This window comes from Megascapheus bottae, chromosome 16, assembly GCF_031878675.1.
Source record: "Megascapheus bottae isolate mThoBot1 chromosome 16, mThoBot2.hap1, whole genome shotgun sequence".
NCBI classification, from domain to species: Eukaryota; Metazoa; Chordata; class Mammalia; order Rodentia; family Geomyidae; genus Megascapheus; species Megascapheus bottae.
In genome coordinates, this window is record NC_143524.1 from 42,004,662 (window position 1) to 42,029,795 (window position 25,134).

General features: G+C 35.8%; 3 protein-coding genes across 3 annotated transcripts; 1 reads left to right on the top strand and 2 right to left on the bottom strand.

Moving 5' to 3' along the window:
• Positions 1 to 4,918: 4,918 nt before the first annotated feature.
• LOC150053381 (olfactory receptor 52K2-like) lies at positions 4,919 to 5,863 on the top strand. Its single transcript, XM_090349062.1, has one exon. It carries the CDS (start codon positions 4,919 to 4,921, stop codon positions 5,861 to 5,863), a length of 945 nt encoding a protein of 314 aa, XP_090205188.1.
• Positions 5,864 to 11,575: 5,712 nt separating this feature from the next.
• On the bottom strand, positions 11,576 to 12,523 carry LOC150053382 (olfactory receptor 52A5-like). Its single transcript, XM_090349287.1, has one exon. The coding sequence runs from the start codon at positions 12,521 to 12,523 to the stop codon at positions 11,576 to 11,578; it is 948 nt and encodes a 315-aa protein (XP_090205413.1).
• Positions 12,524 to 18,524: 6,001 nt separating this feature from the next.
• LOC150053383 (olfactory receptor 52A5-like) lies at positions 18,525 to 19,469 on the bottom strand. The gene has a single exon (XM_090349288.1). It carries the CDS (start codon positions 19,467 to 19,469, stop codon positions 18,525 to 18,527), a length of 945 nt encoding a protein of 314 aa, XP_090205414.1.
• Between the last annotated feature and the right edge of the window lie 5,665 nt (positions 19,470 to 25,134).

Sequence of the window (25,134 nt, forward strand, 5' to 3'; positions counted from 1 at the left end):
AAACTATCAGGCACACCTACCTATGCAGAGAAATAATGTCTTTTATTTAGTGTGATCACTGGCATAATTTTTCAAAATATGCAAATACTTTTTATAATAAACTACTATAACAGTTTTATAAAAAATGGATATATGGGCTTTCTTTCTACTTACTTCTTCCTTTGACTCCTTTAAAGATCATTGTTCAAGTACTTATTTCCTACTATTATTATTGCAACAGTGAGGGAGTAGTGGAACTGTTCAAAAGGAAATGTACTCCTTACCGAAAGCATGTTTCTGTACACCCCTGTGCATAACCTTTACAATAAATTTGTTAAATAGAAAGCTATAAGCTGTTTTCTTTTCCTTCAATATTGAGGAATGAATTCAGAGACCTAGAGCTGTTATAAAATAACCCAAACTAGTTTTACTTGCTATGCTCAATACCTCTATGCTATCTATCCTATCTTTCTATACTATATTATATTTATTAAATTTATCTACATAGATATTTAATTTATGTGTGTATTTAGATGTGTATTCTGTGTATGCACATTAATATACAGGTATACACATTTATAAGCAGTAAATCTTGCTTGTTTCACTGTCATGCTGTATCCAAGTAGACAAAGCAAGCTTCATAAATGTCTCTTCTCCTGTTTTTTACACATCCCCCACTCTTCTTTTGCAATTCATAACAATTCACCATTGTGTTTAAGCCAGGGGACTTTTTACAGCCTCATGTATATGTTAATAACTTGCTTTCCTTTCTCTTTTATTATTACCTGAGAAGAACCTGTCACAGTTCAAGAGCCAACTCTTGCTTAAATCTTCCATCCACATCATTAAATGACTTCACGATTTCCTAAAATCTTGCCGAGAAAATAACTTCTCCAGCCTCTGTTGGAGATATAGTTTTGCTGTTTGTGGTTAACACTCAGTAAGTATTCCCCTCCTCGCCAAGAAAAACATTTTTCTATAGTGAAAGGATAGATGAACTGTCTCTAAAAACAGAGTTCCTGGGTTTCTTATTTGTTTCAGCAACTGTTTTTATTTAAACAAATTAAAGATATTAGGAATCAAATAATGTTCTATAACTGAATTCTTTCTTTCTTTTTTTTTAGTCAGTCATGGGACTTAAAATCTTGGCCTGGACACTCTCCCTAGTTCTTCAGTTCAAGGACACCAACCTAGCCCTTGAACCATAGCACCAATTCCGGTTTTCTGGTGGTTAATTGAAGATAAGAGTCTCATGGACTATAAAAGAAATGCAAATCAAAACAACTCTAAGATTCTACCTCACTCAAGTTAGAATGGCCATGATCAAGAAATATAATAACAATATATGCTGGTGGGGATGTGGTCAGGAGGGATCACTACTACACTGTTGGTGGGAGTGTAAACTAGTTCAACCACTATGGAAAGCAGTGTGGCAGTTCCTCAAAAGACTAAACATAGAACTCCCCTATGAGCCAGCAATTCTACTACTCATCCAGAAACAAGGGCATACTAAATCCACTAGCACTACTATGTTCATTGCAGCACTATTTACCATAGCAAAGATATGGAACCAACCCAGATGTCCCTCAGTTGATGAGTGGATCAACAAGATGTGGTATTTGTACACAATGGAATTCTATGCTGCTGTCAGAAAGAATGACATCGCCCCATTTGTTAGGAAACGGAAAGACTTAGAAAAAATCATATGAAGTAAAGTAAGCCAGACTCAAAGGAACATAGGCTCAATGATTTCCCTCATTTGTCATAATCAGTAGAAACCTTGGGTTCTCCTAGCAGAGATTTACAATAGAACAAAACCTAGATACATAAGGCCACATAGAAAGACACTAAATGAAAGGACTTCCAGGATATATAAACAAAAGCCATATAATGAGTGATTGTTGTCCTTAATGTACTATGTTATCTCTCATCTCTTTTGCTGTCCCTTGGTTATCTCATATAGTTACAGTATTTCACCTTGTTATCTGATATATTGCATATATGCTTATTTGGTTATTTGAAATATGATAGGGAGGGGGGAAACAAGATGAGGGGAGGGAGTGGGTGGAGGGAAATGGGGAGTAAGACAGAGAAAGGGTATCAATGTTTGTGAAGTAATGCACCTTCTATCTGGTGAATATAATGTAACCTTTCTATTAATTACAATAAAAATATAGAAAAAAGAGTCTGGACTTTAGTGCCTGGCCTGGCTTTGAACTGCAATCCTCAGATCTCAGCCTCCTGAGATTACAGTAATAAGCCACCATGCCTGGCTGACTGAATGCTTTCTAAAAGAATAAACCTAGAAAATATGGGATTCGTTTGTATTCAGGTGGTGATTATATCAGCTATTGTAATTATAAATCTAAGAATATTAAGTGGGACTGGGGCTTTGAAATAGATATTGGAAATATTACAGTTTGGAGACAAAACAAGCAAAAAGTTAGCCAGAATCTCATCTCCTCTATGAAAAGCAAGGCATGGTGCTGAGTGTGTATCAGCCAAATTGCAATGAATTAAAATAAAAGGATCACATTTACATCAGCCAAAGCATAAATGTCAGTCATTACATGAAAAAACAACTGAGACAAGAAAGCCTGTAGGTGAGGCTCAAGCTGCAAAGTGCCTATCTAGCAACTGCAAAGGTACTGAGTTCAAATTCCAGTAGAGCACATAAACAAATAAATCTTTTAATGATGTAATGATGCTTGATAAGATGATAAAGAATAATGATCTGAGAGTAGAGACATCTCTCAAGGCTAAAAACAAGAGATACCTTAGAGAAGTGTCAACCTGTGGGTGCATTGGTCATGATGTTAGCTGATTCCTGAAGTTGATTTGCTAATTTTGTACTGTTAACTTGCATTTCTTTTCTTATTTTGATTTACATTAATATATGATATAACATGTGTTGTATCGACCATATTCCCCACCCTTCTTCCCAGCTTTCCTTAATTTCCATTGTAAATGAGTCTGTTGTCCCTACTTCTTTCTCTAGTGTGCCTTCACTCTTTCACCCAGCTCCCCACCACCCGCTTAAACAATTCTTCAGTGTTTGCATCACTGAGACCTTACGTCCTATTCACTCTAGGGTTTATTCCCCTGATCCAAGCTAAAAACAAAATTCTGCTAATATAAAAGGTCACACGGGACCCAGGAAAATAAAGACAGGCCAATTTACATCTGCTTCAAGCTCAGACACTCGGTCCTATTCTGGAGCTCAGCGGACTTTCCTCATGAATTAAGCAGATTTTACTAGTCTCAATCTCATTGTGACAAGACTCAGAATTATCTACAGGTAGGAATCAGAGAAAAAAGTGGGCAGGGTGAAAGAACTAAAAATCCTGGAACACATTAAGTTATGTTAAAAAAGAGACTCTTCATATCTTTTCATCCAAATACTATAATCACAAACTTCTAAGATCATAGTGTGTTGCTACAAACATTAGAGTAACTACTGGTATTTATTGAATAATTGGAAAGGTATTTCTAACATTTATGCCTAAATTGATGGTATCATTACTTAGAGCTGATAGGTGTATTTGTCACCAGACATATGGTATTTTTTAAATAAAAGCTCATATAAAACCTTGCTATAAAGTGAGGGGGGAGGCACACAAATAGAAAGAGGAATGATGAGCAAATGCAGTCATTATATTTAATGTACATTGTGTAAAGTTAGAATTATATAAATTAAGAAGTAGAATGGGAGGGAGAAAGATGGAGAGAAAATTGGAAGGTATGGCATTTGATCAAAATGCATTGCACTCATAACCTGTCTTATGGGAATTGAAATCCCTTCTTACAAATTTTAATACAAATCTCTTTTAAAAAGAGAAAATAGTAACTTAAAGATATTGTCATATCTCTCCAGGTACTGGTGGTTCATGCCAATAATCCTAGCTACTCAGGAGGCTGAGATAGGAAGATCACAGTTTGAGCTAGCTTGGGAAGCAAAATCTGTGAGACTCTTACCTTCAGTAAGTCACCAAACAGGGGTAAAAAGCCAAGAGAAGAGCTGTGACTCAAGTGGTAGAGCACTACACTTGAATGGATAAGCTCAAGGACAGCACTCAGGCACTAAATACACAACCAGCACACATATACACAAAAAACTGTCACATTGCTCAAAATTCCTCTAGTACTCTTTCTCCAGACAGAGAATTTTCACCTACAATATTCCTTAGGCTCTATTTAGAACCTCCAACGTATTTTTCCCTGTATCTAACTAGGCTTTACTTAATAATCTAGTCTTCTTGCATTGCATTATTAGCCATTGGCATATTTAGGAATTTCACGTTTTTCCACCAAAATATTTGCTGATCTTCCAATGTAGCCATCATGTTTTCCACAAATATTATTCAACAGATCTGAGAGATCCATTGTCTACATGAACAATTTCGAGATATATATTCTAATGAAGGACCCTTAGGTACCAAATCCTATTCTAGAACCTAGGATCAAGATTTATTTAAAACCAACATCCTTATTTCAGTGGCTTCTTCACTTTTTGACATGTTCATCCTAACACAGCCTATGTCTAATGTTAAAAAAATTTTTCTGCTATCTAGGAAACAATCTTAGAATCTTTCCCATACTCAATATTAAGCACAATCTGAGCCAGAGGACAATCTAATTTGGACACAGTAGATCTTTATTACAGATTTGTCATTTATATTAAAATTAAATTAAAATTATCAGCAATATTTAAAATTTAATATTTTTTCCTGTCACCAAATAATTTCACAGAATAATCTGCATCCCTTTGCCAAGAAGATGAGGTATTTATGTATCCATTTATGTGTATAATACAATCAGCATTAATATCATAAACAATTTTACTGGTCAGCTTTGTGTTGATATAAAGGATACAGTGACATTACAAATATCCCTTTTTCTTTCTGCCTAAGACTCAAAATTTGAGGAGCTCAACCGAGAGATGTCCTCTTGCAACAACTCTATTCCTCAGCCTTTGAAATTCATCTTGGCTGGGATTCCTGGCCTGGAGTCTTCTCATGGCTTGTTTTCTGTGCCTTTTTTCTTGATATTTGTCATTACAGTCATTGGCAATGTAACCATCTTAAGTATCATTCAAATAGAGAAGAGTCTTCAGGAGCCCATGTTCCTCCTCCTGGCCATGCTCTCGGTTGTTGACCTGTGCCTGGTCAATGTCACCGTGCCCCGCATGCTGAGTATCTTCTGGATGAATGCCAAGGAAATCAGCTTCGACGCCTGCCTCGCCCAGATGTTTCTCATCCCTTGCTTTTATGTCATGGAATCTGGCATCCTTCTGGCTATGGCTTTTGACAGATTCGTGGCCATCTGGCACCCTCTGAGGTACACGGCTGTCCTTGGTAACCAAATGCTTGTGAAAATGGCAGTGGCTGTGCTGGCAAGAGCCCTGGCAGTGCTCACGCCAGCACCCATCCTGGCAAAACGACTGCAAAGCTTCCAAACGAATGTCATTGCATATTCCTACTGTGCCTACATGTCTGTGGTGCTGACAGCCTGCGGAGACATCTCTGAGCACCTTGTGTATGGGCTCATGGTCATTGTGGCATCGGTGGGGTTTGATTTGCTTTTGATCATCCTGTCCTATGGGCTTATCCTTCGCGCCGTCTTCCGCATATCGTCGTGGGAAGCACGGGGCAAAGCTCTCAGTACCTGTGGGTCTCATTTTTGTGTCATTACTCTGTTTTACTCTCCTGTTGTCTTCTCGGTCCTGGCCCAGATTTTAGGCTACCATATGGCTCCCTATTTACAGATCATCATTGATAATCTGTACTTTCTCATCCCTCCCATGGTCAATCCCTTGATTTATGCGGCCCGGACCAAACAAATGAGAGAGTGGGTGTTGAGGATTCTTCACTGCCAAAAACACTGATGATGAGATCTTTGGGGGACAGGACATCTGGGAACAAGGTCCAGGTATACCAATATACGAGAGAGAACCGTTTGTGAGAGGATGGGACCCATCTATGCGCCAACCAATCACATTCCAGTACTCTTGGCATTCCTATCACTGGAATTCTCAAATATTTACGTAAGAAATAAAGCAGGAGACAGATCTAGCACGAGTTTTATTTTTTATCTAATTACTGTATCATGTCAATTGAATTACAAATATTTTTAAACAGGTGAAATATCATTCAAACATAACTACCAAATATATGGGACAATTATTATCCAAAATTTGTCCCTGTTTAATTTCTTCTCGTCCTGGTTTATATTTTTGAAGTTTTCTAAACACTAAATAATCTATCATGGGAAGTATTGTTAACAGAAAAAAATACACATAAACATGAGCCCACAAGAAATGAGCTCTGTTTCTCGTTTAAAGGACTTCACAGATTAAAAGAAAGCATCAGGGGCCAGGAGTTTGGCCTAGTTGTGGAGTGCTTGCCTACCATGCACCATGACACATTTTCAATTCCTGAGTACCACATACATAGAAAAAAGCCAGAAGTGGTGCTGAGGGTCTAGTGCTAGAGCTCTAGCCTTGAGAAAATCCAAGGACAGAGCTCAGGCCCTGAGTTCAAGCTCAGGACTAGAAAAAAAAGAAGAAATCATCATTAGTGATATATAATAAGTACTACTTGAGAGGTAGGCATTTTCCAATCAAAAACAAAGACGTTTAAGTTTACAAATGTGTGTATATCACATCTTCATCATATTCTACTTTCCTTTCAAATTTGTATCTTAAACCTTGAATTATGTCTGTGCTACAAAATAGAAAATAAATTCCAGTAGCCTTGTAAACCTCTTTTCTTCTTCTCTTCTTTTTTAGCTTTCTTTTTTATGGTATTTTATTGGCAGGGTAATGTATAGAGGGGTTATGGTTATATTTGTCAGGTAGTGGGTATATTACTTCCGGAAAATTGATGCCCCTTCTCAGATTTTTGTCCCCCTTTCCTTCCTCCCACACCCTCCCAATCATCTTGTTTTTCCCCTTCCCTAAAGTATATACAATATATCCTCTTTTCTTATTCACCTTAAACTTAATGCTTTCCGAACTAAAATCTGTTATCAAATTCTGTTTTATTGTGACAAGAATATTTGATATGAAATCTTCCCTTCTCATGGATAGATGTGCTTATGATGCTGTGCTTGTACTCAATAATGTACAGTAAACAAAGTAAACCTTGAACTCATTGCCAACTCTGTTGGTCTTCTGTATTCCCAATTTATTCTTTTGGCTTCAGATAAATTGAGTTTACAACCTTGAAATTACTAGTGTTTATTACTACCTCTTTGCCTGAGTGATAACAGAGCCTTTTCTGTCCATTTCCATTATCATTACTGCTCATCTCACTTTATTATTTGTATATATGTCTGATAAACTATTTTCTAATTCACTTTCCTATGTCTGAGCTTAGTCTCATTTAAAGTTGTTAAAACTTCAACTATAGTTGTATTTCTCAAACAAATATGTGCTTTTATCCACTTGAAATCTTTATTTTTTATATTTTTTGAGGCCTTGCTTTTTAATTTTTTATTGTTATTATATACAGAAGCATTATAGCTACTTAAGTCAGGTAGAGACTACATTTCTTTGCTCTCCCCCAGTTTTTCCCTCCCATCCCCACCCATAAGTTGCATAGTTCATTTCAACACAGTGTCCAGTAAAGACCACTGCTGCATTTGTTCATCCTTGGTCTCACTGTTTCTTTTTCTTTCTTTCCATATATATTTTATTGTAATTAATAGAAGGATTACATTATATTCACCAGATAGAAGGTGCATTACTTCACAAACATAGATACCCTTTCTCATGTCTTGTTCTCCATATCCCTCCCCCCACCCTCTCCCCTCATCATGTTTCCCCCTTCCCTATCTGACTTCAAATAACCAAATACACATACATACAGTGTATCAGATAACCAGGTGAATACTGTAACAATAGAACAAAAGCCATATAATGAGTGATTATTGTCCTTAATGTACTATGTTATCTCTCATCTTTTTTCTGTCCCTTGGTTATCTCATATTGTTACAGAAATCTTTTTTATATTTTTATTGCAAGGTAATGTTACAAAAGTTACATAAGTCAAGTATTGAATACATTTTCTTTTGAAGAGTTACCTCCCACCCTCAATTTCTTCCAGAGAACTCTGGTTTCTCTTCAGATCATATACACCTTTCACCTTCCACTTGAAACCGTTACCAGTTTGTTCATCAAAGTAAAGGCTAAAGTCTACCATACACAAGTTATGGTATAACAGGGCTCCAGTCGGCTTTGACAGATGCTCTATTCGATTTGTTTTTGTGGGTCATGGGGCTTGAACTCTGGACCTGGGCACTGTCCCTTAGCTCTTCAGCTCAAGGCTACCACCCTACTCCTTGAGCCACAGCTCCACTTCCAGTTTTTTAGTGACTACTTGGAGATAAGAGTCTCGTGTTCTTTAGTGCTCTGGCTGGCTTTGAATCTTGATCCTCAGATCTCAACTTCCTGAGTAGCTAGGCATAATTATAGGCATGAGCTATAACACCCGGATGCTCTATTCTATTTTTTAACCTCCCAAATAGTTATCAATACAATCCAATTAGAACCACCTGCTTTGTTTGTAAATACCCATATCTTACTGACAATTTCCATCATGTAACATCTTTGAACAATTAACAGTTTAGCAAACTGTGTATCAGAAAACTGAAACACATCTTGTCTGAGAAGGATAGAGGTAAAGGAGAGGGATGTCGACAGACAGAGAGAGAGTAATGGTGAGTGAATGCAATACTAATACTCTGGAAACACATGTGAAAATAGAACTAGGAAACTTGAAGCTATGAATGAGGTTAGGATTAAAGAGATGGGGAGAATGATGGAAGGGCTGACACTAATTAAGAAGCAGCGGACTCATGTATTGACACAGTGAATTGACCCCCTTGCATAACTATTACAAGATTAAAAATAGTAAAAAAGTTACCAAACAGCCACTCATATTAGTAAGTATATCATATTCACTTCTCTTTCTCTCTCTATCTGATCTTACGTTAGACAATCTGTGGCTTATCTAAACATCAATGATGCTTTTTTGCTCCAATACACAAATACAACTTCTATTATGAACATGGTTCTAATCATTTTCTTCATCTATAAGCAACTATTTCTCTGTTTCTCATCATCTCTCATGTGTTCATATTTATATGTATTCACATTCAGGCATCTGTGTGACATAGACGTAGAATATGTATTTGAACATACATGTTAGATACACATATAAAATAACATTGATAAATCAAGAACATTCAGGAACTGCAAAATAAGCTCAATTTCTCAATATTACAATAGCTGAAGACCTCTTGTTTAGAAGCTGCAGTTTGGACCCGTTGGAAAATCCAGTCTCTCAGATTTTTCTCTCAGGTAAAACAATTCATATCCCTTTTGTGTGCTAAATGCAATTGGCAATGTAATGAATTAAATAGAACAAATCCTACTGTACACCTTATTAAAAACAATAAATAATATGTAAATAGATAACTAGATATCATACATATGTTGACAAAAGAATTTAAAGTCAGTCTCTACTGTCTTTTTTTTGCCAGTCCTAGGCTTGAGCTCAGGGCCTGACACTATCCTACTCCTACCACCCTACTCCTTGAGCTTCAGCACCACTTCTGGTTTTTTTCTATGTATGTGGTACTGAGGACTTGAACCTGGGTGTTCATGCATGCTAGGCAAGCACTCTACCACTAGGTCAAATTCCCCTACTGCCATTTTTTGAAAAGGGATAGTTTATATTGCTTGGAAATATATCTAACTCCTTTGGTACAGTCTTAGTATAGTGGTCTAGTAAAATGCTGTTGTTGGAGTTGTAGTATTTTTCATAAAATAATTGAATCTAGGATATGAATTTGTAGCAATATGACTTCATTGAAGACAAGAAATAAAATAAAGAGTGGCTGGGCATTGATGGCTCACACCTGTAATCTTAGATACTCAGGGGGCTGAGGTCTGAGGATCGTGATTTGAAGCCTGCGTGGACAGAAAAATCCCCGTGAGACTCTTATCTCCAATTAACTACCAGAATACTGGAAATGGCACTATTGCTCAATGGGTAGAGTCTTAGTCTTGAGCGCAAAGAAGCTCAGGGTTGGCGCCCAGGCCCTGAGATCAAGTCCCACAACTGACAGTAATAGTACAAATAAAAATAAATAGAAAAAATGATCATGTGAGTGATAGTCTGTCTCTCTGGCAAACTAAGGATGCTCTCAATCTTTCTATAAAAGAGTAATATAGCAAACACAACTTTCTACTGAACCAGGTGAGGTGCAAAGGCTCTGTCTATTGGAAAGCAGATTTTTTTCATTAGGATTCTAAATAGTTGGCACTTAAATTGGGATTGCTTTCCACAAGTCTTACATATTTTAGTATCTAAGACTAAAAATACTACTTTTCTTGAAAGGTGATTTTACAAGAAGTGATGATTTTTCCCCCAAACCATTCATATATCCAAGGCTTCTATACCATTGTCGTTCTCTTTGTCAGTTCTCAAAGGAAATTGGAATAAGCTTCACTTTACTTGTTTGCTTTTACATATTTCCTGAATTAATCATTCAGTGGTGTGTGTATATATATGTGTGTGTGCCCAAAGACTTGAATTCTGTGCCTCACGTCCTCTTTCAATCACAGCTGAGGAGCTACCATTCATCTTTATTTCTGGCTTTTTGTGGGTTAACTGGAATTGTAAATATGAGGTTTGCCTGTCCAGGCTGGCTCTAACCTGAAACCCTCAGATCTCAGCAAACTGAGTAGCTAACATTATCAATGTGAGACACTAGTGGCCAGCTCCTTAGGGGTGTGTGTGTGTGTGTGTGTGTGTGTGTGTGTGTGTGTGTGTGTGTGTGTGTATCCTGGAGCTTGTAATCAGGGTCTGGGTTTTGCTCCAGAGCTGTTCCATTTAGGACTAGCTCTCTACAAGTTGACAATCACATTCTACTTTCAGCTTTCTGTTTTGTTTTTCTTTTCTTTTCTTTTTTGTTTCATTTTGGGTTTTGTTTTTGTTTTTGTTTTTTTGGTAGTTAACTAGAAATATGTGTCTCACAAACTTTCCTGCCTGCACTGGCAGTCCTTTCATGGTTTGCAGGCTGAAGTAAGCCAGAGCCACACAAATCTGGCCATTTCTATGAGTTCTGATGGTAATGATGTTTAAACTGAATTGAAGGTATAGCAAGTAGCATTTCATCAGCTAAAGTATAATTTGTTATTTGAATCTCCCATTTGCCATTTCTTTCTCCACATGGTTTTCTACGATTCTTTCTAAAAACTAGACTGGTTGCTCCTCAATTGTAAAACTAAATCTACTGGTTTTACCTTTACAAAATTTAACCAGCACTGAATTAAATTTACCTAGTGTTTTTTATATTTTGCTATAGGATCATCTACTCTGTTGCATATCTAAGTGTTGAACTACAGAGACAGAGCAGATACATGTATGAAAAAGAAGAAAAAAATGGAAGGAGAAAACAGAGATAGAGATAGGAACTGTAACATACATTCTTTTCACCCACATTTTTCTACTCTTCTGGTTGTTCTTGCTGTGATAGCTATTACTATGGTGCAAAATATCACCACAATAGACATTGAGAACAAGACTTTTCACTGAATGTCTTGCTTTGGAGTGAAAATTTGAGCAAACCGTCTGCGAATCTCTTTAGTCTTCACACCATAGACAATGGGATTGAGGGCAGGGGGAACAAGCAGATAGATGGTAGACAAGAGGATATGGGCATAAGGTGAAACATGACCAAAACGGTGACTGAAGAAAGAAAAGAAAGCAAGGATATAAAATTCCAGGAAGACAACGATGTGAGCTGCGCAAGTGTTGAATGCTTTGATTCGTGCCTCTTTCTGAGGCAGATGAAACACAGCTCGAAAAATCAGCACATAGGAGATGAAAACAAAGATCATGTCAAAACCTAAAATTGCAAAAGCCACAAACAGCCCATATGATTTATTAACGTGGACATCTTCTGCAGCCAGTTTGACTATAGCCATGTGCTCGCAATAAGAATGAACAATGACCAGAGAACGGAAATGTTGCAGTTGTTTGAGTAGAATAGGCAAAACCCCAACCAGTGTTGTTGCTCGAATCACCACCATCAGCACCACTCGAAAGAGAAAAAGAGGGGTGAGGATAGATGTGTGCCTCAAAGGATTACAAATAGCAACAAAGCGATCGAAGGCCATGGCTAACAGGATGCCAGATTCCATGCCCTGTAAGGCATGGATGAAGAAGAGCTGCGTGAGGCAGGCATCAAAAGCCATGGGGCATGAATCAAACCAGAAAATGGCCAACATTTTAGGAACAATGGCTACACAAAGACCTAGGTCAGTAGCTGCCAATACTGCTAGGAAGATGTACATGGGTTGGTGGAGACTGCGTTCTGTTGGGATAACAATCAGCAACAAGATGTTCCCAAGAAGAGCCAGCAGGCACAAGCCAAAGAAGGGAAATCCAATCCAAAATTGCACATGCTCTAGTCCAGGTATACCAATCAGGATCACTGTCTTTGGATTCAGATAGGACATGTTGGTGAACCCCATGGAGCTGGCAAATCCTCAAGTCATCAATGGTGGTATTGCCTATTCAGAGAAAATCATGATCTATCATCAGCTTTCTTCTCAGAACCTGAGAAATCTGAGTGGAATGAAATCAGACAACTTTACATCTTTGGACATCAATATCATCTGAACTGACCTCTTGGATATCTTTCTTCAAAGCCCAAGTGGGTCTATGTGATGAGAAATGTGATCCAGTGTTCATTCCCAATAATTATATAAATGCAAACTTTGTGTTGAGAAGCATCAATTTTGTTAGTCTCTGGAGTTTTCAGTGCTTGTATCACAGATTGCAACTTTTTCATATCTGTTCCAAAGCTCCATATACACATCTGACTGTGTTTAATATCCCTGTGACCAAGTCATAAACACATAACCTTTTGCAGATAGCTCAAGTCTCATGATATTCAAATATGAAAAGCCTTATTCTGGATGCTTCAGCTTTAATGTGTGTAAATACTTTCCTCCACTTGCTAGAAATCAACTTTTACATGGAGCAGTGAGGTCCCTTTGTTCTTCCACTACTCTAGTAGAGCTTTCATGGTGATAACTCCATAGATGTGCAGAGTACTTTCAATAATTTCATTCTCTACCTTGTGTTTCCCTAGTCCTTCTCTTCCCTCCTCTTCTTTTCTAAACAGTATTCACTGGATTTTGTTGTAGTATCTTTGTAGAGGTTATAGCAACAGTGTCTGAGCATATTTGACCAAGTTAATTCTGGCTTATTACTATAAAAAAAAAGTCAGTGAAAGCTTATAAAGATATTCTTGGATTTTAAGCAGATAAGTCAGCTAAGTAAAGAGATAACATAAATAGGACATAATACATACCTCAAGTCCTAGTGTACTGAATAAACTGTGTGACTGAAATATTTTGCTATGTTGACTTACCTCAGATTTAAAAACAGCAGGGAGGGCTGGTGAATGACTCTGAAAACAAGAGGCATTACTGCCTTCTTTTGAAAATGTACAACTAAAAACACATTGAAGACACTTCACTTTTCATATCTCTTTGGCCATTTTTATGTAAATTACTCTTGTTTATATTTCAGATTCAAAAAAATGGAAACATCCCTTCCCCTTTTCCAATTCTATCACATAGAAGATGCATCCTTGCCTGCATTTTACTCTTCTCCTGTTTATCCTTTACCTCCTTTTGTATATATCCATTTCCTGTGGGTTGAGAGGGATTGAAGATGGTGAAGGGATGACACAGATCTATGTTATCTCTCATCTCTTTTGCTGTCCCTTGGTTGTCTCGTATTGTTACAGTATTTCACTTGGTTATCTGATATATCAAATATATTTGTATTTGGTTATTTGAAATTGGATAGGGAAGGAGGGAAAACAAGATGAGGGATGGGGGTGGGGGGAGGGAAATGGGGACCAAGACATGTGAAAGGGTGTCAATGTATATGAATTAATGCACCTTCTATCTGGCAAATATCATGTAACCCTTCTATTAATTGCAATGAAAATATATGAAAAAATATATGGAAAAAAAGCATTGTACACATAAATTTCTTTGTTGATGTGCAAAAAGAAAATCAATACATAACCTAAAAATTAAGAAAAGTGAGAGGAGTTGGGTGGGAAGAGTGGATGAGAGTGTTAAAGAGGACGATGTTGATCAAGACACTGATCATAAAGTCCTTTGTAGAACAGCAACTCCTTTATACAATTACTTAAAAACGAAGATATTCAAACGTGAATGTATGAAAAACAGAAAGAATCGCCTCAAAATTCTCTCCCAGATCTGTAGCACTGGACATTGATGTAAGTGAATCACTCAGCAGTAAACCCACACCCAGACTTGTGCACACCTTGACCAACTAAGTAAACTCTAACTCTTCAAAGTAGTTTAATACGGATGTAATATATATATCAATATCTGAACACAAAGCCTCTTCTTTTAATTCTTTCTAGTTAAATGGGGGAAGCATAAATAGCAGCACCTGTGATCTCAAAGGTGATTCAAAAATGTATCTGTGAAGGAAGGGCAGCTTAGATTTGTACTAAATCATATGAGAAGATGATTTTCAATGACTGGTCTCTGAATAGGAGAAACTTAAAAAGGAATAGGAAGATGTCATGAACAAAGATAGGACAAAGTGTAGGAAATAACAATGCCTATGAGATCGCCAACACGCAAAAACATTGGATGTCAGGAATTAAGGTCTGAGCGATCCTCAGTGAATTCCCAAAGCTTACTCTTACTGATTTAATTTCTTTTTTTGTCATTTGATCCAGGAGTATTTTTTGTTAAAGAATTTATTATTTCTTTTGAAAAGGCTATATTAGTCAAAAATTCTGAAAACTTGGTAATATTTGTTCCTATTTGTAACTAATGAGATTGTGTGAATCAAGTTGATGGTACTAAATCACCTTGAAATTTCTTCCAACTCTACCTCATGACTTTAGCCCATTTCACATACTGTTCATAACAAAACAAAACAAAACAACACCTTGGGATCCTGATAGAGAATGAAATTGTAGCAAAGGAAACTTTCTTATTGAGTTCCTCAGATTTTTCTAGTGTGCCTTAAATAAAAATCTTAGGGTGTATATTGGTATCAACACATGAAGAAGAAACTCACCCAGGTGCACAGATATCTGCAACAGATCTTGTCTGGCTGAATTTGGAATTGGAAAGACATTAATAGCTAGTTGCCTTTCATCATCTTTTCCTTTTATTTCTTTTTAGGCTCAGTGCTCATCCCAGGCTAATGAGCTGTTCTCTAGAGAGGTTGTTATGCTTCTGAGGATTCTTTACATTTGTAGAAAAAAAATTCTTCCCTTGAAGACACTATTGCTAGAAGACACATCTTACCTTCTATCAATTATGGTTGTAAGCAATGAAAACAAGGAAATATGGAATCACAGGCCACTTGCAGAGCATGATGGGCTTGCAAACAAGGGAAGTTGGGAAGAGAAAATCTGCAATAGAGAGATGTCATAGAATGGAAAACAAACATTCATTTCTAAATTTTACACTTTGAGCTATTACAGCTATAAATCACATGCTATACAAAATACTATGTTGCTATTACTAAAGTACTTTGAAAATCTTACAGCATGTACCAGCATTAGAGGGTATTTTTCTTTCTCCTAACTAGTAAGATACCACAGAACTTCCCAGTTGCTCAGGCTTGCTGAGAAGGCACCATTGTGTCCTTTGCTGTTTTACACCTTCTTTATTTATTTTAAGAAGTACAGGATTTGAACTCTGGGTCTCATGCTTACTAGTCAGGTATTTTACCACTTGTCTGACACTTCCCTCCCTCACCCCAGCTCTCTTTTTGCTATATTTTTAAATTTTAATAATTTTTATTTTTATTTTTTTTAATTTTAATAATTTTTATATTTCAGTAGTTTTACAAAAAAATTGTGATTCAACAAACCAGTCTATAAGTATACTGCATCTTGATGGATGGTGTCATTGTGGTAATCCACTAATTCTCCTCTCAATCTTTTAGTTACACAGCCCATGCTATGCATTTAATATTAGCATTCCACTCTCCCTGCTTTCCTGTTACTTGAGGAATACTGTCTTGATTTTTGTCTGGTGCTATTTTCAGACCAGCATCTTCCTGCTTAAGGTTTTTATGATACCTGTGATGAAAGTTTGACACCGACACACCTGGCATATTTACTGAGAGAAAGTCTTGCCACCTTCTTTCCACTGTCTGGTCTTGAGCTACAGTTTTATTAATCTCTGTCTCCTGACTCTCTTCAAGATTACAGGTGTAACCCACAAAAACTAGCTACATTTTATTCTTTTTTTAATAAATTCAAAGTTAAGAGTGATGTGAAGTGCACATAGAAGTAGCTTTGTTTCTTCTTTTTACCTATTTGTCTTAATTTGTTGTTTCAAATTGTAAAAGAGGTATAGGTGGAAATATTTGGCTGCCAAACTTCTTGAACTCTTCATAAATTTAGGAAAGAATATTCAATATTCATTTTGGGGGGCTTCTAGTCCTGGGGCTTGAGTTTAGGGCCTAAACACTGTCCTTGGGCTTTCTCAAGGCTAGAGTTCTACCACTTCAGCCAAAGCACCATTTCTGGCTTTTTCTATGTATGTGGTACCCAGGAATCACACCCAGGTCTTCATGCATGCTAGGCAAGCACTCTACCACTAGGCCAAACTCCCGGCCCTCAATATTCATTTTTAACTGTGAAGTTAGTCAGTGATTTTTCTAGAAATCTGTCTTGAATTTCATCCAAATTTCTTTAAATTACTTACTAGTTGTAAGTAATAGGTGCATGTTTTTCCATATATATATATATATATATATATATATATATATATATATATATATTGGGGGTCTGTCCTCGGGCTTGAATCCAGGACCTGAGTTCAATCCTTGAACCACGTTTTGCTCTCAAGGATAGTGCTATATCACTTTGTGCAACAGTGACACTTGTGGTTTTCTGGTGGTTAATAGTCTCATGGACTTTCTTGCCAAGGCTGGTCTCAAACTGCAATCCTCAGATTTCAGCTTCCTAAGTAGCTAAGATTGTAGTTGGGGGCCACTAGCTCTTATATATCTTAAAAAACATAAATTTAAAACTATTAATTATAAAGTAGTAAACTTTGCAACATATTGTTGAAGATGATTTGTTATTCACTTATTTTTGGAAGCTATTGTTCTCAAATTATCTGGAATAGTTTGAAATTAATACTCAAATTTGGTTAAGCATTGGATACAATACTTAAGGAAAAGTTTATGTTGGATTTGTGAGAAAATTACTTCATATTGATACTTTTTTGTTCTTCTTTTCCACACTTGGAAATTAATCTTCTTAATGAGTTGTCACTTGTGTACAAGTGGCACAGATTTGTTCATAATATTCCACTATTTTTGTCTTTAGTGACAGGACTGCTTTTCACTTTCTTATTCCTTAAGACCCAGCTAGAAAATAGGTTTACATAAGTACATATGTATATATATATATGAATATCTATATGCATATACACATAAACTTATAAGTATGAGGAGTAACACAACAGTCAAATAATGAACTTGCTTTAATTTCAAAGATACATAACATATATGTATGCAGGGCTGGAAAATAATAATATTGTTGAAATATTTGTAATTCTGAAGTCCCTCACCAGGAGTAATAAAATTAAGTTAGAATTCAACAAAAAATTACATTAAAACTCTTAATTATGTTCATATGAAGCAACATATTTCCCAGTGTAATGAGTTAACCCAGAAGTTTCAATTAATAGTGGCCTTCTTTATGAAATGAGTAAGAAATAATACAAAATTATAAAGCACATGTTCTATGGCAGAATACATCATTAAAATAAATCAGAACAATTAACTTAAAATCAACAACAAAGTTTATTTAAAAACAGGAGACCAGTTATAAATAATATACAAAGACAAGCTTAACAATGCTAAAAAATTAGATCAAAAATAAAATTCACCACAAGTAGAAATGATATCAGTCTTTATAAGAATACTTTTCCTTTGAAGACATTAAAATTTTTCTTTATTATTAATTTTAATGGTATCAAACCTAGGGCCTCACATTTGCTAAGCATGTGCTCTACCTCTGAGTTTTACTCTTAGCCCTATAATTTTTTTAAAGATTTTATTAACACTGATTTTTTTACATCAAATTTCAAATATCACATTTAACAAACAAATATTCAAGAAGAGAATTTCTATATGCAATCACTGGCACATAGATTTTAGAACATAATAAAAAATTAAGCTGAAGGTTTGTATGTCATAGATACATATTAATCTGTATAATAAAACATATGTCTATATATTATATATCCCATCATAGATTTTATGTCTATGAAGTTATGTTTATATCTCCAAGACCCTATAATTTTTAACTGATTTTATGATCCAGAGTTATAATCTGAAACACAACGAGAATATAGAGTGTAAATTGTGTGTTAATTTTTCCTAGGAGAAAGGAAACCACGATTATGATCATGGCCATAAGCATATGAGAGACAACTCCTAGGATCCACAATTCGTTAGAAAAATCTGTGCCACACGTTTACGAATTACCATGTTTTTTACACCATAGACTATAGGATTGAGCGCAGGGGGAAGAAGGAGGTAAATGGTGGACAGGAGAATGTGCGTTGAGGGAGGAACATGTCCAAAACGGTGGCTGAAGAAAGAGAAAAAAGCAAGAATATAAAACTCAAGGAAGACAAAAATATGGGCTGTGCATGTGTTGAATGCTTTGAGCCGGGCCTCTTTTTGCTGTAGACGAAAGACAGCCTGAAAAATCAGGACATAGGACACAAGAATAAAAATCATATCAAAGCCTAGTATGCTAAAACCCACAAAAAGACCACATGCTTTGTTGACTTTGACATCTTCTGCAGCTAACTTAACCACAGCCATGTGCTCACAGTAAGAGTGGGCAATAAGAAGAGAATGGAAAGCATGCAGCCTTTTAATCAGAATGGGCAACAGACCAACCAGCACCACAGCTCGGGTTGCCACCGCCACTATCATGTGACCCAGGATGGAAGGTGTGAGGATGGAAGTGTGCCTCAGAGGATCACAAATGGCAATGTAACGGTCATAGGCCATCGCTAACAAAATGCCAGACTCCATGCACTGCAGCATGTGAATAAAGAACAGCTGGGCCAGGCAGGCATCGAAAGCCATGGAGTAAGATCTGAACCAGAAGATGGCTAACATCTTGGGAGCGATGGCTACACAAAGTCCCACATCAGTGGCTGCCAGCACAGCCAGGAAGATGTACATGGGTTGGTGCAAACTCCGTTCTGCAGGAATGATGATCAGTAAAATGATATTTCCCAAAAGAGCCACAAGGCACATGGCAAAGAAAGGAAAGCCAATCCAAAACTGGACATGCTCTAGTCCAGGAATGCCAATCAGAATAACAGTTCTGGGGTTCAAATAGGACATGTTGTTGGGTTTCATGGCAGTTGATGTTCTGTCTCCTCCCCACAGACTGTGATACCTGTGAAGAGAATACAGCTGGTTAAGTGCAGAGATCTTAGTCATTAATATCTTTCCTTTGTGAATCATGCAGTCACTGTAGGTCAACCATATTGTTTACAGGAAAGTTTTAGATTCTATTAGATAGAGAGGTATCAAATTCATGAAATATGATTCATAATTATTAAAAATTCAAAAATCTATGTTATCATGTCTCTCACTTTTACCCCCCCAATGACTCAGTTTGGTAATAAAGGAAAACATTTTCAAAATAATTTTCATTGTTTCAGCTACTGTAATCAGAAATATAAATAGGATAAGATCAAAAGCAAATAAAATATGATAAATATCATAATAAAATCTGATTAGTCTTAGGCATATTTTGATATGAATTTGTGTGTGCATGCTTGTCTTCCTAGATGTTAAACACCAGTGGAGAAGAGGAGAAATGCAATATGTTTGTAAGATTACAAAATTAAAAGGTATAAGGGAAGAGACTGGTGGGAAGAGATGGGTAGCAATTCTGAAAAGAATGATGATGATCTCCTTCTCTCCCTCTCTCTCTCCCTCTCTCTCTCTCTATATATATACATATTTCATAAACTGTTTTTGTTTAACTAAAAATAATAGTACAAATATTAAAATGCATTAAAAATCAATGGATCACCAGAGATTATAAGAAACTTGTATATGCTAATTTCCCCTTAATAATGTTATAATAGGTATTAATAATTACCTGTGGACTGAGTTTTGTAGGTCCTTCCAGCATAATGCCCATGTCCCTTTCGAGGGTTCTAAACAAATTTAGATCCCTTTTGTAAGTTATACTCATCATTCTGTGATTTTTCAGAACCACTTTCTGTTTTTTCCAGTCCTCCTGACCTAATAGCAGATCCCAATCTCTTCCATAAAGAGATTTTGTCCTTTGATTTGATTATATTGGTACACTTGGCATATAGCCACATGCTATTCATTGTAAATAGCAGTAGAAATTTCTGTCTCATTCTCTCTCTGAATGACTGCAGAAAATACCAGTTAGAAGCTTCTTTCATTTAAGTACATATTTGTGGTAGTATAAACTAATTTTCTTTCACTAATACTTACATGTAATAGAAAATGAACACTGAAATCCCTTTGCTTATTACACTGCAGCAACACTAAGGAATCACATGTGGGGAAAAGGACCATAAATACAGATTAACGCCAATGAATGTTATTTTGAAAAATAATTTCATTTGTCACCAACATGATGTGTTTGGGACAGAGGATGGGAGAAATGATAATGTAGATGTGCAAGTATTATTAATTATAAATAAGAATTTTTCCAAAATCATAGCAGCTGAAAAGGAGTTTCTAAGTTCAAAAAAATCAACATTTTTTAAATGCTTAATTATCCTGCATTCCTCAATAGTTTAAGGGCTTAAACACTTACTATATTCACTCTAGCCCATTTGATGATACCTTTAACAATGTCACATTTATCTAGTTTTCAGCAAATGGCTAATATATAAAATTCAGAAAGATGCATTTGCTGTTATATTTGATACCCAATTACCATTTATATATTTTACTCCAGTTTCTTCAACTGAAAACTGAAAACATTCACTTAGTGTATTTCATCATCATTCATACAACAAGATCCAGGTCTGGTAATTCAAATATCATATAAATAATCAAATGTTAACATATTAAAACCCCTGGTATTTTTCTTAGAATCAAAATTGTGAAATAAAGTGAGTGGGGATAAAAAGAGTCACAGAAAAATTACACTTTTTTAAAAAATAAAATTAAACACAAAACATGGACAAAGAAACAGCACATACAACTATTAACTTTTTCTTTCCCCCTAAAATAAATGGTCATCATTTCAAGCTGTAAATTTGTAGAAGAAACTTACTGTGAGAACTGAGGACAGGTCTTTCATGTAATATGCCTGCTGTGCCAACTTGTTTGCCCTGAAATTCACTGTGCAGATGCACACTGTGGTGACAGCCACCACTGTGTCTGCCTTAAAGCTTGAGCTGATCTCAGAACGTCATTATCCTCCCGGTACCCCCTGAGACTGCCATTAAGCTGCCCAGCCCTGGTCTTCTTTATCAAGAGTAGCAGAAGCAGCCTGGTATCCAGGGGCAGAAAAAAATCACTGATTTCTAAGAAAACAGAATCTCCCAGGAATAAAAATTAGCAAATAAACTGCTTTTGGCTCATCATTCAGAACAAGGTGACTTTAAGCTACCCTGTAGCCTCAAAGGTCTAGAACTGGAGATTTCTTAAACGTTAGAATTAGAGAGTAAGTATCATTTGTTCCACTTGCATCTCTCAATGTTCTCTAACTGAAGTAGAAGAGAAAGCTGTTCTTATGAATTCACTACTGCTACCAGTTTTACTGAAAACACTTAAGGCATGTCATTCCTACAGCTCTATGTGCTTTATTTATTTGACTTCTGAATAATTTTTATTAGTATATATTGATTGTACAAGAAGGGTTGTATTGTGACATTTTCATATATACATATACACCTCACTACAATATCACTCTCCTTTATCCCCACTCCCAGCCTAATTACTCTCCTCTCACAATAATTTCAACAGGCTTTACTGATCTCTATTCATGAATGTATAGATAGTACTTTGACCGATCCACACCCCTTGTATGTAGAGCATATGTATGTAGAGTATTTTGAACTATTTTTATCCCTTACTCTTAAAACAATTTCACTAAGCTCTTTTGTTCTACCTTTTATGCATTTGTATAGAGTACACTGACATATGCATACTCATTCACCCTCTCTCTTTGTCCTCTCTCATCCTGCTGGCACACAACCCCAAACCTGACTTATTTTACACTCACGCCATTCATTTTTCAAAGTATATGTTAACTATACAAAGGGATTTGATTGTGGTATTTCACACTTCCATTTTCCATATATTAATCAGATCAATCATTCTATTGTTCTTTCTATCCTTCATTTCTCCTGTTTTCATTAAATTTTATTTGATCTTCTTCATCCATAGATGTAATACATTTTAATATTGTTCACCCAAATGTGTTTGAATCATCATTAAATATGCCTGAGATTATGTATTTTATACCTACAGAACCTGACAAAACAGTAAATACATGCTTATTTCCATGCATCATTTTGCTTGAAATGTAATATTATCTTTCCACCCCCAAAAATCAATTTAAAAAATCTAAGATGGGCTCCACTGTAAAATGACTAAGCCAAAATATTGTGAAAAATCCAAAACAGAATTGGATATACTTAGTGCACTGATGAATTTTAATTTTGGCACAACTCATAAAACATTAGATCACAAGCTATAAAGCTATTCGTTTGACCAGATATTATTTTATAAAAAGAAAAATGAAGATGAGAAAAATACAAATAAAAAATACTCTTCTTGAGCCAAGAATTATCAAAAACAGGATGAGAAACTTCCTGAAATTTGCATCTAGAGAAATTTTATATGTGTATTAGGCATTCAGTAATTTCTTCCAATTCAACTTAGTAATTAGCACTCTATTACCTACTTATACCAAGCATAGGATTCCCTATAGCCCACTATTTTTTCCAATATATTTTTATTGTAATTATTAGAAGGGTTACATTATATTTGCCAGATAGAAGGTGCATTACTTCACATACATTGATACCCTTTCTCATGTCTTGGTCCCCATTTCCCACCCCTCCACCCCCCCATCTTATTTTCCCCCTTCCCTATCCAATTTCAAATAACCAAATACAAATATATCCAATATATCAGATAACAAAGTGAGATACTGTAACAATATGAGATAACCAAAGGACAGCAAAAGAGATGAGAGATAACATAGTACATTAAGGACAACAATCACTCATTATATGGCTTTTGTTTCTATATCCTAGAGGTCCTTTTGTTTAGTGTCATGCTGTATGGCCTTATGTATCTAGGTTTTGTTCTATAGCAAATTTGAGGATGATTTTTAAAAGGAAAATATATAATGCAAATATATGTTAAAGTAGCTACAATTTTAAAGCACTATAGCGGGCTCGTTTAACCTACATAACTGGAAAGGCCCTTCTCCAGTAATAGCTCTTGCATATTCTCTCTGTCTCTCTGTCTCTGTCTCTGTCTCTGTCTCTGTCTCTCTCTCTCTCTCTCTCTCTCTCTCTCTCTCATACACACACACACACACACACACACACACACACACACACATACATAAACATGTGTGTGCCCTCTCTTTTATTTTGTCTTTAACTGAATACCTCTCTTCAACCTCCCATGGAGGTGAAATAAGTCTTGACTATAAACTTACCAGCATTTGAAAAACTGTAATAGAAATATGGGGAAATGAAGGATAAAGATTTACATTACTTGGTAAAGAAGGGACTTTGATATCTGTGAAAGAAAAGCCTACTGAAAATGCAGATGATAAGATTCTGTACCAGAAATAATGACTATTTCTGTTACTAATTAGTGAATAATTCAGCTTCTTATCTGGTAAGGACTAAGAAATCTTTGAAAAAGATCTTGTAGAACACAAAATACATTTTGTAGCAGAGATGTTTGGTCAAACTCTAAAGTTTTAACTTCTTAAAAATTTTTATCATTATTGCTTCCTCTATCATTCAGTCATTTTTATTCACATGACAAATTTCTTCCTTGGCCAGATATTCTGAACTACTGGAAAAGGACAGTATGCTTCAAATATAACAGTCTTGATTTTAGAGGTAAGTATATGCATAAAGTAGCTGAATTTGAAAGACAATCCAGATAGCATTATAAAACATTGGGAATGGAGCAGAAAGTGAAGAGAACCAACAAAACTTCCATTAATGCTCTGAAACATGTTCTGATATTAAACTTGGACCATTGGTGCTAAACTTTATAGATACATTAAGTATAAAGAAAACTATCTGGTTTGGATGCATGGGTTATAGATGGTTGAGTTAGTTTTGTCTTCTTTTAGCTTTTTGTTCTCCCATCTTTTTGTAGTTTTTTTATTTTAATAAGACTGAAAGACTTTTTCTCCCACATTTACTAATATAATCTTATAATGTGGTGAAGTACATTGATATTATGAGGCAACAACTGCCCTTGAACTTGTGAGAAACATTCTATTTATTCTTGATAGATGGGCATGCTTCATAATTATTGAATTCACTACACCTAACATTTATTAATAATTTGGTTGCAAACGTCTTTATTTTATTTTCACCTAATGCTTTCCTCTTATTTTGGAAAACTAGAAATCAATTATGATTTTCTTTCAGAAACAAAAGGAGTCAGCAAGTAGATCACCACAACTGTGGTGAATAACACTTAAATGATAGTAGTACTAACAGACAAATAGCTGAAAATTGAGTTTAAAACTATCAGTGCAGGAATCGAGGCCTGAAGGAACAAATGCCATTCAATCTTCCTTTATATTTTCACTGAATGCCATGATAAACCTCATTGCCCCACACATTGAAGAATCTTGACATTCAAAGCAGGTTATATAAAGGAGACACTAATCGTGAACTGGTAGATGTTCTTAGTGGCTAGAGTAACATCTAGCCATTGACATCCTTCACCTCATGACAATAATGGAAACTGAGGGAAAAAAAAACTGGAGAATGGCCTGAAAAATGTTTATAAGCTTCTGAATACAATTGAG

Excerpts from the sequence above, each read along its gene's own strand:
- LOC150053383 (XM_090349288.1), bottom strand. The coding sequence starts at position 19,469 with ATGAAACCCAACAACATGTCCTATTTGAACCCCAGAACTGTTATTCTG.
- LOC150053382 (XM_090349287.1), bottom strand. The coding sequence starts at position 12,523 with ATGGGGTTCACCAACATGTCCTATCTGAATCCAAAGACAGTGATCCTG.
- LOC150053381 (XM_090349062.1), top strand. The coding sequence starts at position 4,919 with ATGTCCTCTTGCAACAACTCTATTCCTCAGCCTTTGAAATTCATCTTG.